Here is a 14,386-nt window from a genome sequence, read left to right on the forward strand (position 1 = left end):
GTCACTTTTTATTTCATGTCTAGCGAAAGAGAATTGTTGTTTTACATGGCTCGTGTTGCGGATCAAGCTGAGCGCTATAAAGATGTTTTAAAGTATATCAATAAAATTATTGATATTGATCCAAATTTGAACGCTGATGAACGAAATCTTTTATCAGTTGCCTACAAAGCCCTTACTGGTTCATGCCGTTCTACCCTCCGTACTGTCAATGCATTTCTTGATGATGAAATGGTGAAAACAATTCCAGAACGTGTTGAAAAACTTACAGCACTTAAAGAATCTCTTGAAAAAGAACTTGATCAATATTGCGATGACGTTATAAGTTTAACAGATAGCAAGCTCATTGGTGCTGCTACAAATGCCACAGCAAAGGTCTTTTATGAAAAATTAAAAGCAGATTATTATCGATACTCCGTCGAATTTAAGAGCGAGGCAGATCGAAAAGAAAAGGCGCAAAAAGCTAAAGAGTGTTATGAGAAGGCTCTTGATATAGCTAAAGAAGAATTGAAGAAATCTGATCCAACATTCCTCGGATTAGCTCTCAATTACTCAGTTTTCCTCTACGAAATTCTCGGTAAGAAACAAGAGGCAATTGACTATGCAGATACTACATTTAAGGAAGCTGTTGATATCCTTGACATTCTTGACGAGGATGAATACTCTGAAGCAACACTTATACTTCAGCTCCTTAAGGACAACGTATCATTGTGGAGTGACGAACAAGCAGAACAATAAAAAAGAACAGATAATTATCATTTTATGAATAATGTTGATATCGAAATCAGTTCTTCTTCCCTAAATATGTAAAAGAAAAAATGCGATATTCAAATGAATGAATGATAATCATTAAATACTATAATCTAAATGGAAAATTTTCATCATTAACAAAATCTAAATAAAATCGATTTGTAATATTTGGTAGCTGTTTTAGTCTATAGTTAAGGTGGACCTTGTGTCATTTCAAAAGCTCTTTTGTCATGTAAAAAATGATCAATATATCATTTGGCTAATTCCAGGGAAGCTATAGCTTTTCGATAACAAAGTTCGGATAATTGGACTGTTTTAGATCGAGTAATTACAACAAATGAGAGTATGTCACTCGGTGCAACCACTTAAATACATAAGATTCTTTAATGAAATGGTATTAGAAGAAAAGAAGTTTCGATTTATGCATTTCAAAAGGTGATATACATCTTGGCAGTGAAGACTTTGATAATAGTATGGATAATTATTCTACAGATCGTTTTCAAAATAAGTTCAAATGTGACTTAAAACGATCCCAAAGTGCATTACGTCATTATGAACATTATCCACCGGTGGTCATATCTGCATCAATTGTGATCATTATTTGAAGGCTACGATTTTATTGATAACAATTCACGTACTATGTTCCAGAACTTAAATGATGAATTATTCAGATCGACAATTACTCCAGTTACACTAGTTTTAAGAGATGCGAACATGTCTAAGTCAGACGTCACCTATATAATGTTAATAGGAGCTCAGTTACAATCAAAGTTTCTGAAAGAGAACGTGTACAAACATGTAACAACAACCTCCTTGACATATTTGATTTAAAAGGCAACAAGACACGTGAAAGAGACTAAGAATGAGAAAGGATGTTACTCACAAGCAGACACAGATAGAAATGGTTGCAGAAGCAGAGAAGTACAAGGCACAAAATGAAGAAATAAGTAAGAAAGTCGAAGCAGAAAATGCACTCTAAAGATACTGCTTCGGCGTATGTAACTCATTAAGTCAAGAACAGTTCGTTAACTCATTAACACAATCAGATAAAGATACAAACAACAAGGAAATCAATGACACACTCGCATGGATCCAATCAAACAATACGTAGATGTTGCTACATTCGAAGCTCAGCCATTACACAAGCAACTTATCATTATGCAGCAGTCGGCGCACAAGTCGGAATGCCAGGCGCTAACACTCAAGGAAGAAATGACCATCAGCAAGTAGTGGACATTCATCAGTACCACGTGTTGAAGAATTCGAATAAATGAATAAAATGTAATACAATGAATAATTTTGTTTGGTAATTCAAATAAAAAAAATTGTAACATAATTTAAATTAAATATTTAAACAAAAATTATGTAATGTGATCACATTCGTTATCATTAACAAATTATTAAATTAAAACCTTTTAAACTCTGCTGTTTTATTCACAAATATTATTTTTGCCTTCATCATTTATTCTCATTTGCTTTCTTCTTTTCATTATATTTCTCTTCTAAGAACCTAAATGTCGACAAAAACTGTACCAGGCTGTATTCCTCCGCATGGTCAACTGGCGAGTTGCCAGAGAGCAGTGGCGAGATGAATTCCGCAATGAAATTTCCGGTCGATGCGAGACCTAATGGATTTGCATAAACTGTCGCAAGCAGTGCAAAAGGTACAATTTGGTCAGCGCCTATCTCACCTATGTCCTGAAGGCGCAGAAGTCCGCCCAAAATTTCATAGGCTGAATGGATATGTGAAATACGTTCAAATGGTTGAGCACATTCAAAAGCAAGTTTGAACTCACTGTTGAACATTTCGAGCTTTGATTTGTCTTCTTTGTAGATATCGAGAAAATCTAGTTGATGATAACATAAAAGTGATTCGGATTCTTCAGAAACAAAACGTTGGATTTCTTTGTCATACTCAACAAGAGAGGGTTGCGAAATAAAGGTCTCCCATGCTTTAGTGTCATACATGAGAACATAAAATAAATTCTTGATCTTTCGACTCGAGATTTTCTTCTTCTCAATTTCGCTGAATTTTTCAGAGCATTCACAGAAAAAGTTGACGAACGTTTGCGGATTTTGAATGATTTCATCTGTTGATGGGCGATGTTCCCTGATCTCACTAAGAAGCTCAAAGTATACACGGTACATGTAGTAGAAATCATAGGTATTGCTAGCGCATTTTCGGATTTTAGCTGCAATTTCTTGAAGTCCTTTGATGTATTGTGATTGTTGACTATATTCAGAAAGAGTATTAAGTGTTTGTTCACCAGGATTGGTTTCATTCGCCATCTCATGTTCAATGTTTTTAGAAATTTCAGAAATTGTGGTTGGAGAACTTGAAAGTTCATCTAAAAGATCGTAATAACATTCTTCAAGTTCTGGATTAACTTCAAATGAAGAAAACGAAGCAATGTCCTGGAAATAATTAGAAACATTATCATAAGTTCGATCGAGTTTAACAAGATATGAATGAAGAAGAAATTCTCGAACTAAAGAATTTAATGTATCTTGTTTCTTTGTTACAGATACAGTTTCCTTTTGTGTTTCGTTGTTGTCGAGAATAAGTTGAAACAATGAAGTTGAGATAATTGGTTTTTGAATCACTCCTTCAGTTGCTTCGAAAGACTTCAGATTAAAAACAGTCATACGCTTGAATTCTGGGTATACATAAAACAACAAATTCTCACTTGGAAGAGTTGATACTGAGTCTTGACAAGAAATAATTTCTGTAATTAAACGGTCACCATCTTCACTTGAAAAAAACGTTTTTAAACGGTCAACAAAAGCATTTGATTTTTCAGCATAGAAAAGAATAAAATCTGGATTAGTAAGGCCAAAAATAAATGGTGCCGTAACAAAAGGATGGAGAATTCTTTCAAAAAATATCTGGCCATTTTTTTCATTTTCGGTATTGAGAATCTCTTTAAGAAAACTAGGGAATAATGGTGCATATTTTCTCATACTAAGCTTTAAATCTTCCAGTAGCTCTTCAACATTCATGCTATGGAAATGGTAGTATACATTTTTAAGGCAATTTTTAGAATAGATAATTGTTAATGGATGAATTGTGAAGCAGAAATAATACATCTGTCTTTTCGCTAAATCTGTTGTTTGAAGAAATTTGAGAAATGTATTGATGTGCTCAGCAGACCATAAAAATTGAAAGTTAGATAACGTAAGCAAAAATAGTTCGTACGAAATGTGATTATCATTTTCATGATGAGTAGTTTTCAGCTTATTCCCAACACTCTTGAATTTGTCCATGTATTCTAGCATTTCATCTGTTTTGTTTAGAATAGGAATATCTTTTTTCAAAGTTATCTCGTTTTTTAATACTGCTGATGGCTGTTTAAAAGAAAATTGCCAAATAGAGCAAGCTGCATGATATAAGGAAAGTAAAAATTGATGAATTTGAGTTTCATATGAAACTTGAATTCTTTTTGCTTCATCACTTGATCTTTGCATATTCATGTTTTTGCGTTGAATATGGAGTTGGAGATCATACAATATTTCGTTCTCTTTTTTGCTCATATGTAATTTTCTTTGAATTTAACCGGTTTTGTCATTTTTTCATAATTCTTTTAAATTGTGATATGTCACGTGAAATGAAATGATCCAAGAAATCAGAATCAAGATTAAAAACACAGGGAAAAATGCATATATACAAATATATAAAGATGACACTATTAAAACTTTAAAAGAAGAATTTTATGAAATATTTAAGAAAGAAAAAAATGATGATTTGAAGTGGACATTAAACGGAAAATTTTTATCTGATGATAACATAATACGATCTTTAAATATTAAAGATGACGATGCAATTGAATTAGTATATGAAGAGAATAAAAAAGAATCTACAAAAAGTTTATTTAAGGAATTTCATCAAAAAACAAACAAAAATTTAGGAGATAAAGACTGCATTGTTGTAGAATGAAACTGTTGTGGTCTTGCAAAAAAAGAATTTCTAAAGATTTTACACAAAATGAATTCGAAAAACATAGCAATGTATTCCCAACAGGAACTAATTATAAAACAATGAAACAATGCTTTTGTAAGTTCTTGTAGACTTCTCTTTAATTACGTTTAATTTAGAAATTTGAAATCAAAAATGTTTTTCCTTTTTATTAATTTCTAAACTCACCCCGATGTATGATTTTTGATCCCATGGTACTCAGGGATGCCATCAAATTCTTGGCTACAAATAAAATCAATGAAAGTATTATTATCTTTTGTTGATGCTTTGTTTTTAGACCAAAATTGTACCTCAAAGAAATCTATGGTGACCCTTCCATCGTTACTTTTGATGGTTTTCCTTGTAATGATCACTCCATTCAATTCAATTTTGTCTTTAAAAGACCCTCCAATTAAATAGACGAGTATCTTTTCCCAAATTTCATCTACTTTTTGTGGTGCTATTCTGAAAATAAATTCGCATCCGTTTTGATTTTCTGGATCTTCCCATGCTGGTTTAATTTTTCCACGGAATAATGCTATGCTTATTCTCTTTGTTTCTGTGCATTTTATTTCGCTTACTTTAGGAAGACTGTAGAAATAACGGAAAAAATTCTCGGCCGAGCTGACTGCAACAATTTCTTCAATCTGATACAAAGCCCCACTGTTTCTAGTTGGTTTTGTGTTCATTACGAACCAAAATCTCCAATCTGAAGGTAGCTGGAAAATTACGCTATCAGACATTTTGGGTGGTCCCTTAGTCGAAAAGTGACGGAATTAAGTCACAACCGCTCAACCTGTCTATATTTCGCATCACATGTCAAATTTTTTTTGCTAAAAAATGATGTTCAGAATTCCTCATGAATCACATTTATGTCATATAGTGATCTCCCATATGAATACATATTTTTTCTTATGAATCTTTATCTGATGATGAATAGTTATTAATTATGAATCCCATATTTCTGGTGATAATCACGATTTTAAGTTTCGATGTTATCATCCGGCTAAATCTAAAATCAACATAATTATTAAATATTTTATTTTTAAAGAAAGAAATTTTTAAAACAAATTATATATATTTTACTTAGAAATTAATAATTTTAAATTTGGTCTTAACAAGTGCTTTTGTATGTTATTATTAGTTAATGTTGCTTCTTTTGCTTGCAACTGTTGAATAAATCCTTGATTCACTGATATCGATGGCCTTTTTTCTTTTATACATTTAAACGCACTTTCGAAAGACATTTTTTGTTCGCGCATTAAATATGCAATACATAATGCAGCAGAACGTGACCGACCTTTTCTACAATGGACGAGGACTTTCCCGCCTCGTTGTATTGCCTCTTTAATGAATGTTATTCCGTTCCAAAAGTCTTTATTGAACTCTTCGAAGACAAAATCGCCCAATTTAATCCGAAAATATGTGAAACAATCAAATCGACTTGAAAATTCATTTTCATTAAGGGAAACAATATCTGTGATTTCAATGGATTTAAGAAGCTTTAAGTTGTTAGCAACGTTTTCATTACCGATATATAAGTTATCAGTGATTTTGTCATAATCATTTTCTTTTTCTTTGCGTTCAATTTCTGTTTGTAATGGACTCGAATTGGTGGCAAATGTGGTCTTGAGTGACGTAGTTTGATAAGATCTTCTGTATTTTAAATTTGTTGTTATTGGATTTGAATTTGTAGGCAAAGAATATCTGAAATTATTTGAGGAACGTAACGCTAAATGAACCGATTTGACGTTTTCGCAATCATAAAATAATGACGTGGGATCAATTCCCGTTTTACAATAATAATTATCAAATGGATAACTTCTTGATATCGAAACCAAATCTGACCTTGTTGCTTGTGAAATCATTGGAGATGTGATAAACCATAAACGATATGTTTTGAATTGGTATGGACATATTTCGAAATTAGAGTTAATGAAATGAACAGTATCAGATAATGATTGTTTTTGGATATATGGTTCATTGTAGTTCGGCTGAGGTCCATCAAACCTTTCAATCATTGCCAATGGGTGACTTTGAAAAGAAATTGGAGCATTAAGAAAATCAAGGAAGGAGATTGGTTTGAGTGAATCATTTTCGAAAACGAACAAAACTAATGCTTTGGGAGGGTTTCCAGTTGCATTTAATTCGTATTCAACACTCAAAGGTTGCCCCATCTGAAGAAGAATGAAATAACGTGTTTGACACTTTTTAAAGCTTTCAAAGTTTTTGGGTAATCTCACATCACCTTCATAAAAAAACACAAAAACTTCAAATTTTTTAATTTAAACATTTATGTCTACACGACATGAAACTATTTTATTTCGATTTTCATAATAAATTATAGGAATTATTTCTTAACATGTTTGATCAGACATCTAATTGCTCTGTATGTCATTCAATGATTATCATTTTTGTATTAGCTATTAATCATTAAAAACTCTTCCAAAGTAATATTTGATAAAAAGGAAAAGATTAATGTTTGAACCAGAAATAATTTTTGGAGATATTTAAGTCTTGATGTTATTTACATAATGTACACTATGTAAAAATTCATATAGAAATTCATTTTCAAAGTAAGAAGAAGTTTTTCATTAATTTAATCAAAATTCTTAATATTTAAATCATTATATGTTCATTATTCACAATTTTTGCGTTTACTTCAATTTCATATCATAAATTGAAATCATTCTTTATATTAAATTATATTTCTTTTTAATTCCATTATAAAGTTTTTACATTTAGTTAAAAATTATATATTTCCACAATCCCTTTAATTAATGAATTTAATTTCTTATTTTTAAGAATATATTTATACACAATGAATGAATATTAATCAGTTGATAAGCTGTAGATTTTGAACTTTTATTTTTTTTCATTCGGAATTTATGTTTCTGATTTTGGTGGTTTTTTACAAGAGTTTCTTTCCCATAACTCCTTTCTGTCACGAAGTACTAATGCTTCTCGATAAAAAGGAGATGCTTGAACTTGAACTGTTTTTGTTCTTCTTGGAGCTCTTTCGGATTTTCTATTTCTAAGCACAGTATACCATCTGTTTTTTACTGAACATGATGTTCTTCCTGGCAACTTTGTTGCAATTTGTGTCCATCTATTTCCAAGGTTAACTCTTTCATTGATTATTAATGCATCTTCCCATGGTTGAAATGGTGATTTATTAACATCTGGATGTAATCGGAATTGCCATCTTTCGCGACATTGTTTTGCCGATCTCCCAGGAATTCTTTTTGAAAGTTCTTCCCAACAAATATGTCCTGTGAATGATGCCATCGCTTCTAATAAAATTTTATCTTCTGCAATTGTCCATTGTCCTTTTCCAGGAGTAGTAATCTTACTATTTTGCCTTTGTTTTGTTATCTCAACAAATAAAGGAATTCTATTTTGAAACATATTTTCAACTGATGGAGGAAGAGGCAATTCAGTAATAGAAGGAAAGTGAATTTGATGAGTTAACATTAAATCAACAAAAATTAGAATGAATTTTTGAATCAATCTCTTATTTTATTTTTGCAAATCACTTTGAATAAAGTGTTTGCATACAATGTTAGATAACGTTTGAAAATGTTAACCCTCAAATCTAAGAAAATTATAACATTTTTTGAATCAAGGAGATAAATCAAAAAAGATCACATTTTTATAAAGGGATTTTAGTAATTTATTATGACGCAGATATTTAGTAAAGCTATTAATAAGAATCATTAATTCTTTCTTGTGATTTCTTGCCATGTTTTTGAGAATGTAAATCTAACTCAATTCCAAAAGCAATTATTCGTAAACATCTTTTAATTGGTTCAATTTTGATAAGAGTGTTGAAAAAACACTCATTCAAAAATGAACAATTATTTTTAACATTCGATCGGGAAAACTGTGAAATTATTTTTTTTTAAAATGTTAAGAAAGTTAAAAAAACAATTTTTGAATTCATTATACAAAATACCCAAAATGTTGCCAATTTTGCCATTTTTCAATCATCTTCTTTTATGTTTTCAAAGAATATCTAACAACATTTTTATACAAGAAAATATAAGTTCAATTTTAATAAAACAAACTTCTCTTTTCTATTATTGTATAATTTTATCTAAATATTCATTTTATTAAATTAAAAAAAAATCCAAATCTTCTATAGTTTAGAAGGTAGAAATGCTGTCTTTAATATATATTACATATGTACAAATATCGTTAAATAGAAAATTATAAAAATTAATATAATTTCATAAACTTAACTTTAAATCAATTCTTTATGTTTAACAATTTCATTACGACCTTATAATTGCGCACTTTAAGCGCTGATTAAAATGTTTTATATAAATTTCAACATTTTTTTATATTTAAAATTTAGAAATTAAATCATAAAACTAATAAAGATATATTTTTAGCATTTATATCAATTGTTTTTTGTTTAAGAAGAACTTCTCCTCTTTCAGCTGCATCTGTATGTCCATACATTAATGGTGTCCAAAACAATTTGAATTTTCTTCTTGCAATTTCATTAATAATATCTTCATTAACAGTCATTCCTTCTTTTAATAAAAACATTTCATAATTATAATACTTAATACATTTCTTTTCTAATTCTCTATAGATATATTTTTTTCAATTTTGTTTTTAAATAAATAATAAAAGATATTATTTCGATGAAATTGCAGTTTCGCATGGTTTGTAAAAGCATGAATAATTTCTTCGTTTCCACATATTAAATTAGAGACATTCATAAGCAAATTTTTAAAACATTTTATTGATACAAAAAATGCTGCATAATCAATAAATGGATCATTTTCTTGATTAATAAATAAATATCTTTCATAAAGTGATGGGATAATCTCTTGATTAAAATCAAAATTTGTATGTGTTGATATATCTTGAAGTTTTTCTATTTCATCATTTCGAATTATTTTTGATATTTCATCTGGATTATTTCCTTCTTTAATATATTTCAAATGAAGTTCCCAATCATTCTTTGAAAGCTTTTGATAATTATGGATAAAAAGGATCATTCGGATTACTCATAATATTTTATATCTCTGATTTATAATGCCCAAAAAATGGCGTTGTTTTGTTTTTACATATCTTTGAATCAATTAATTTATATTCAACCATTTTGCTGAGAAGTTAATTTAATTCTTGTGTATTAAAGAAACATTATTCATCAAAACCTTTTAAAACAAAATGCGAATAAACAATCCAACAAATAATGTGATTGAATGAATATGGGAATTCTCTGAAAAAGTAAGCAAAGGAAGGCTTTAAAAATTTGTCTATATTATTTTCATTTAAACTAAAAATAATTTGAACAAGTAATTTTTTGGTTATGTTAATTTCATACTTATATAAGTAAATATATAAACAATTCAATCTGTAAAAGTGATTAAAATTCCGTTTATATAATTAATAAACGGCCTTAAATGATTGAAGAGGAAGAAAGGCTAATTTTAACAAAAATAGAATTAAATAATTTCAAAACATACTTTGGAAAGAAGACAATTGGCCCATTTCATCCACAGTTCACATGTGTTGTCGGACCTAATGGTTCAGGAAAATCAAATTTAATAGATTCTTTACTTTTTGTTTTTGGCTTTAGAGCCCAACGAATTCGTCAACCAAAACTTATAGATTTAATTCATAAAAGTTCAATGCATCCAAATGTTGGGCATGCTTCAGTTAAAGTTCATTTTGCCAAAGTAGATAAAAACAACAATATTATTGAAGGTAAAGAATATAACATTAAGCGAGATATAAGTGCGTCTGGTTCAAATTATTATATAAATGACCAAAAATCTTCAAATGAAGATGTCACAGATTTTCTTCGACAAGAAGGAATTGATCTAGATCACAACAGGTTTTTAATTCTCCAGGGTGAAGTTGGTCAAATTTCTTATATGAAACCTAAAGGTCGAAATAAAAAGCAAACCGGGTTATTAGAATACATTGAAGATATCATTGGCTCTGATGAGTTTATCCCAAAAATAGAATCTACAGAAGCTCTTCTTAATCAGATCAATCAAGATCGTGAGATCATTGCAGATAAATTATCAGCAAGTCGAAAAGATCGTGATTCTCTTGAATCTGCCAAAGATGAAGCATTACATTATCTTAGTCTTAAAGAGAAACTTAAGCTTGTCGATGCCAAACGTCTCTTTATTACTAAAGAAGAAGAAGAAGCAAAACTTCGTGAAGTCATCAGTGAAGTTGAAACGATGAGACAACAAATTGTAGCGAACATTGAAAAGTACAATAATTTAGTTATAACAATCGAAGAACTCAAGAAAAACAATGAAAGCCAAACAATTATACTTAAAAAGTTTCGTAAAAGTCGCGACAAAATGCAAAAAGATATAAACAAAGAGAAAAACTTTATCTTTAGTAATAAAATGCGAAATAAACATTTACAAGAAGTAATTGAAGAAACAAATAAACAAAACGAAAATCTTACAACAGCAATTCAAGCTGCAAATATTACATTAACTAAATATAATCAAAAAATATCTGACAACAAAATAAAAATTGAAGAACTTGAAAGTAAATTACCAGAAGAAAAATCGAAACTTAATGAACTTGAATCTGAAGTCAAGAAAGAAAATGAAGAAATTCAAATGGAACTTGAAGAAGTTAAAAATGAATTATCACTTAAGAATAATGAATTTCGTGAAATAAACTCACGAATTACACAAGCAGAGAATGAAATATCGACAATAAAACAAAAATCAATTGATGCAGAACGACGAAAGAATGAGAAATTACAAGAATTAGAACAAACTCAAACAATTGTTAATACATTAACAACAGAAATTAATAATATAACAATTGAAATTGATCAAAGTAAAATCGATATCGATCGCTTAACACAAGAAATTGAAATAAAAGAACAAGAAACACAAAATCTACAAATACAAGCTCGAGAAAAAGCGCGAAAAGTTAATGAAATGCGACGAATGATGGATAAACAATTAGGGAAAAGTAATGTAATTAAATGTATAATGGAACTTAAAAGAAGAGAAAATATTAATGGAATATATGGACGATTAGGAGACTTAGGCACAGTTAAAGAAGAATATGATGTAGCTATAAGTACAGCAGCAGGTAATCGACTTGATTCAGTAGTTTGTGATACGACAGAAACAGCAGAAAGATGTGTCGAAGAAGTTAAACGATGTAAAGCAGGAATAGTCACATGTATCATCTTAAATAAGATACCTAGAGTTCAATTACCTAAAAGGATACCAAAGAAATCGAAAATATTATTGAATGAATTAGAGCCAAAAGATCCGATATTTTTACCAGCATTTTTTTATGCTATTCGAGATACATTAGTTACAGCAAATATTGATGATGCTAAAAATGCAGCATTAGATTCAGGTGAAAGACATCGAGTTGTAACAATTGATGGTAAATTAATTGAAGTATCAGGTACATTCTCTGGAGGTGGTAATTATATTAAAAGAGGAGGAATGAAAATTGTTGATGAAGATGAATATAATTTAATATTAGAAGAATCTAAAAAGGTTGATGAAGAATTAAAAAGAAGCAAAGATTATTTGTTTAATCTTAAATCTCAACTTTCAGGTATTAATATCGAGAAATTAGAAATGAATTTAAGGAAAATGGAAATGGATTATGATAGTAAAACAAAATTATTAAAAACAATTGAAGAACAAATTAATGAAATGGAAGAATTTAAAGAAGATGAAGAAGATATACGAAAAGTTGATGAATTAGAACAATTTATATTCGAAAATAAACCAATTCTAGAAGAAAAGAAAACAATTGTCGATACATTAACAAATAATAGTAAATTATTAGAAAATAAAATTCGAGAATTATTCGAAATTAGAATGAAACCTCAAACAGATATAATACAATCAATCGAAAAAGAAATTGCGAAACTTAATGGAACACAAAATGTTCTTCAAGTAAAAATTAATACTTCTGAACGTTCAATTACTAAAAACACAACACAAAAAGAAGAAAATGAAAAAATAATTGAAAAAAGTAAAAGAGAAATTGAACCACTTGAAGATTTAATTAAACAATCACAAGAAAAAAAACGAAAATTAAAAACAGATATCAAAGAATTAATCGAAAAAATTGAAAATTTAGAAGAATCACATCAAAAACAAGATGAACAACTTCGTACATCAAAATCAGAAATTAATGAATTAACTGTATCGATTGCAGAAGCTAAACAAGATGTAAAGAAACGTGAAACAGATCGGAAAGAAATTCAAGCAAATATTTTTGGTATATGTAAACAATTCGAAAGATTAGGTATCAAAGAAGATCAATTTGATCAAATTCAAGAACGTACAGATGAAGAACTTGAATTAGAAAAAGCATTAATCGAGAAACAATTAAATGAACTTGATCCTAATCTATCATCTATACAAGAATATGAAGAAAAAGATAAAATATATCAATCGAATATGGAAGAGTTCAAAGAAATTGATATGAAAAGAGGTGAAATTATCGAAAATTGTAATGAATTAAAACAAAATAGATTAAATATGTTCATGGAAGGATTCGAAAAAATAGCCGCAAAACTTAAAGAAACATATCAATTATTAACACTTGGAGGTGATGCAGAATTAGAATTCGTTGATCGATTTGATCCTTTTAGTGGAGGTATTAAATTCTCTGTTAGACCACCTGAGAAAAGTTGGAAAAATATCTCCAATTTAAGTGGCGGTGAAAGAACTATTTCATCTTTGGCACTTGTTTTCTCATTACATCATTTTAAACCAACGCCATTTTATATTATGGATGAAATTGACGCAGCTTTGGACTTTAGAAATATTTCAATCATTGCAAATTATTTAAGAGAAAGAACAACAAACGCACAGTTCATTGTGGTGTCGCATAGAAATAATATGTTCGAAATGGCTGATAGATTAATCGGAATATTTAAGACAGAGGATTGTACGTCAACTTTGGCAATAAATACAGAACATAGAGAAAGGAAAATAGAGGATGAAAATAACGATGTCGAAAATTGAATTGTATTTTCTTAACAATAAATTTTGAATAATTAATTAAACTTTTTGTATCGTAAAATGACACCGCAACTGCAATTTGGTGATTTGATTTCGAAAAATTGGAAAATAAAATTAAAAATCAATAAATATATTTAAATATGATAAATTTTTGTGATTTTATGACTAAATCTCTTAAATTAGCTGAAATTAATGAATTTAAAAAAGTAACCGGAATTTCGGTTGGGTGAAAGCAATTTTGAATAAGCTTTGAAATTTCTGCTGAAATTATTGTTAAGTTGTGAAAAATCTCGGTTTTTTGAACGTGAAAAAAGATGGAATCAAGCCAATCTTCCACACAAAGCTCTTACGAAGAAACTAGTAGCAGTAGCAGCAGTAATAATTATACAAGCGATAAAAGTGGTGACGATTATACAGAAACATTAACAGAAAGTAATAATAGTAATAATAATTCGAGTGAAAAAAGCAGTGATAATAATAGTGAAACATCAACAGACAGCAGTACCAGTGATAACCAAACAAGTGAAAAAAGTAGTGATGATAGTATAGAAACATTAACTGAAATTAGTGATTCTAAAAAGAAGTTTATTTCATATGTGATAACAAATAAAGAATATTATAGTTTAATTGGATTGATAAAGTATAAGCGTGGGCAGATGGAAGTAATTTATGAAGGTGTAAATTT

At 29.2% G+C, this 14,386-nt stretch overlaps 4 protein-coding genes across 4 annotated transcripts; 2 read left to right on the forward strand and 2 right to left on the reverse strand.

The window, feature by feature from the left end:
- Nucleotides 1-15: 15 nt before the first annotated feature.
- GO595_001498 (14-3-3 protein) lies at nucleotides 16-735 on the forward strand (the record flags this gene model as incomplete). The annotated part of the gene is made up of 1 exon (XM_067914304.1): nucleotides 16-735. One exon carries the CDS (start codon nucleotides 16-18, stop codon nucleotides 733-735), a length of 720 nt encoding a protein of 239 aa, XP_067778288.1.
- Nucleotides 736-2,205: 1,470 nt separating this feature from the next.
- GO595_001499 (uncharacterized protein) lies at nucleotides 2,206-3,393 on the reverse strand (the record flags this gene model as incomplete). The annotated part of the gene is made up of 1 exon (XM_067914305.1): nucleotides 2,206-3,393. The coding sequence occupies one exon, from the start codon at nucleotides 3,391-3,393 to the stop codon at nucleotides 2,206-2,208; it is 1,188 nt and encodes a 395-aa protein (XP_067778289.1).
- Nucleotides 3,394-5,781: 2,388 nt separating this feature from the next.
- GO595_001500 (Dual specificity phosphatase, catalytic domain containing protein) lies at nucleotides 5,782-6,876 on the reverse strand (the record flags this gene model as incomplete). The annotated part of the gene is made up of 1 exon (XM_067914306.1): nucleotides 5,782-6,876. The coding sequence occupies one exon, from the start codon at nucleotides 6,874-6,876 to the stop codon at nucleotides 5,782-5,784; it is 1,095 nt and encodes a 364-aa protein (XP_067778290.1).
- Nucleotides 6,877-10,593: 3,717 nt separating this feature from the next.
- Nucleotides 10,594-13,704, forward strand: GO595_001501 (Structural maintenance of chromosomes protein 4; the record flags this gene model as incomplete). Its single annotated transcript, XM_067914307.1, has 1 exon — nucleotides 10,594-13,704. The coding sequence occupies one exon, from the start codon at nucleotides 10,594-10,596 to the stop codon at nucleotides 13,702-13,704; it is 3,111 nt and encodes a 1,036-aa protein (XP_067778291.1).
- Nucleotides 13,705-14,386: the final 682 nt, after the last annotated feature.

Source organism: Histomonas meleagridis, assembly GCF_020186115.1.
Source record: "Histomonas meleagridis strain 2922-C6/04-10x chromosome Unknown contig_145, whole genome shotgun sequence".
NCBI classification, from domain to species: Eukaryota; Parabasalia; order Tritrichomonadida; family Dientamoebidae; genus Histomonas; species Histomonas meleagridis.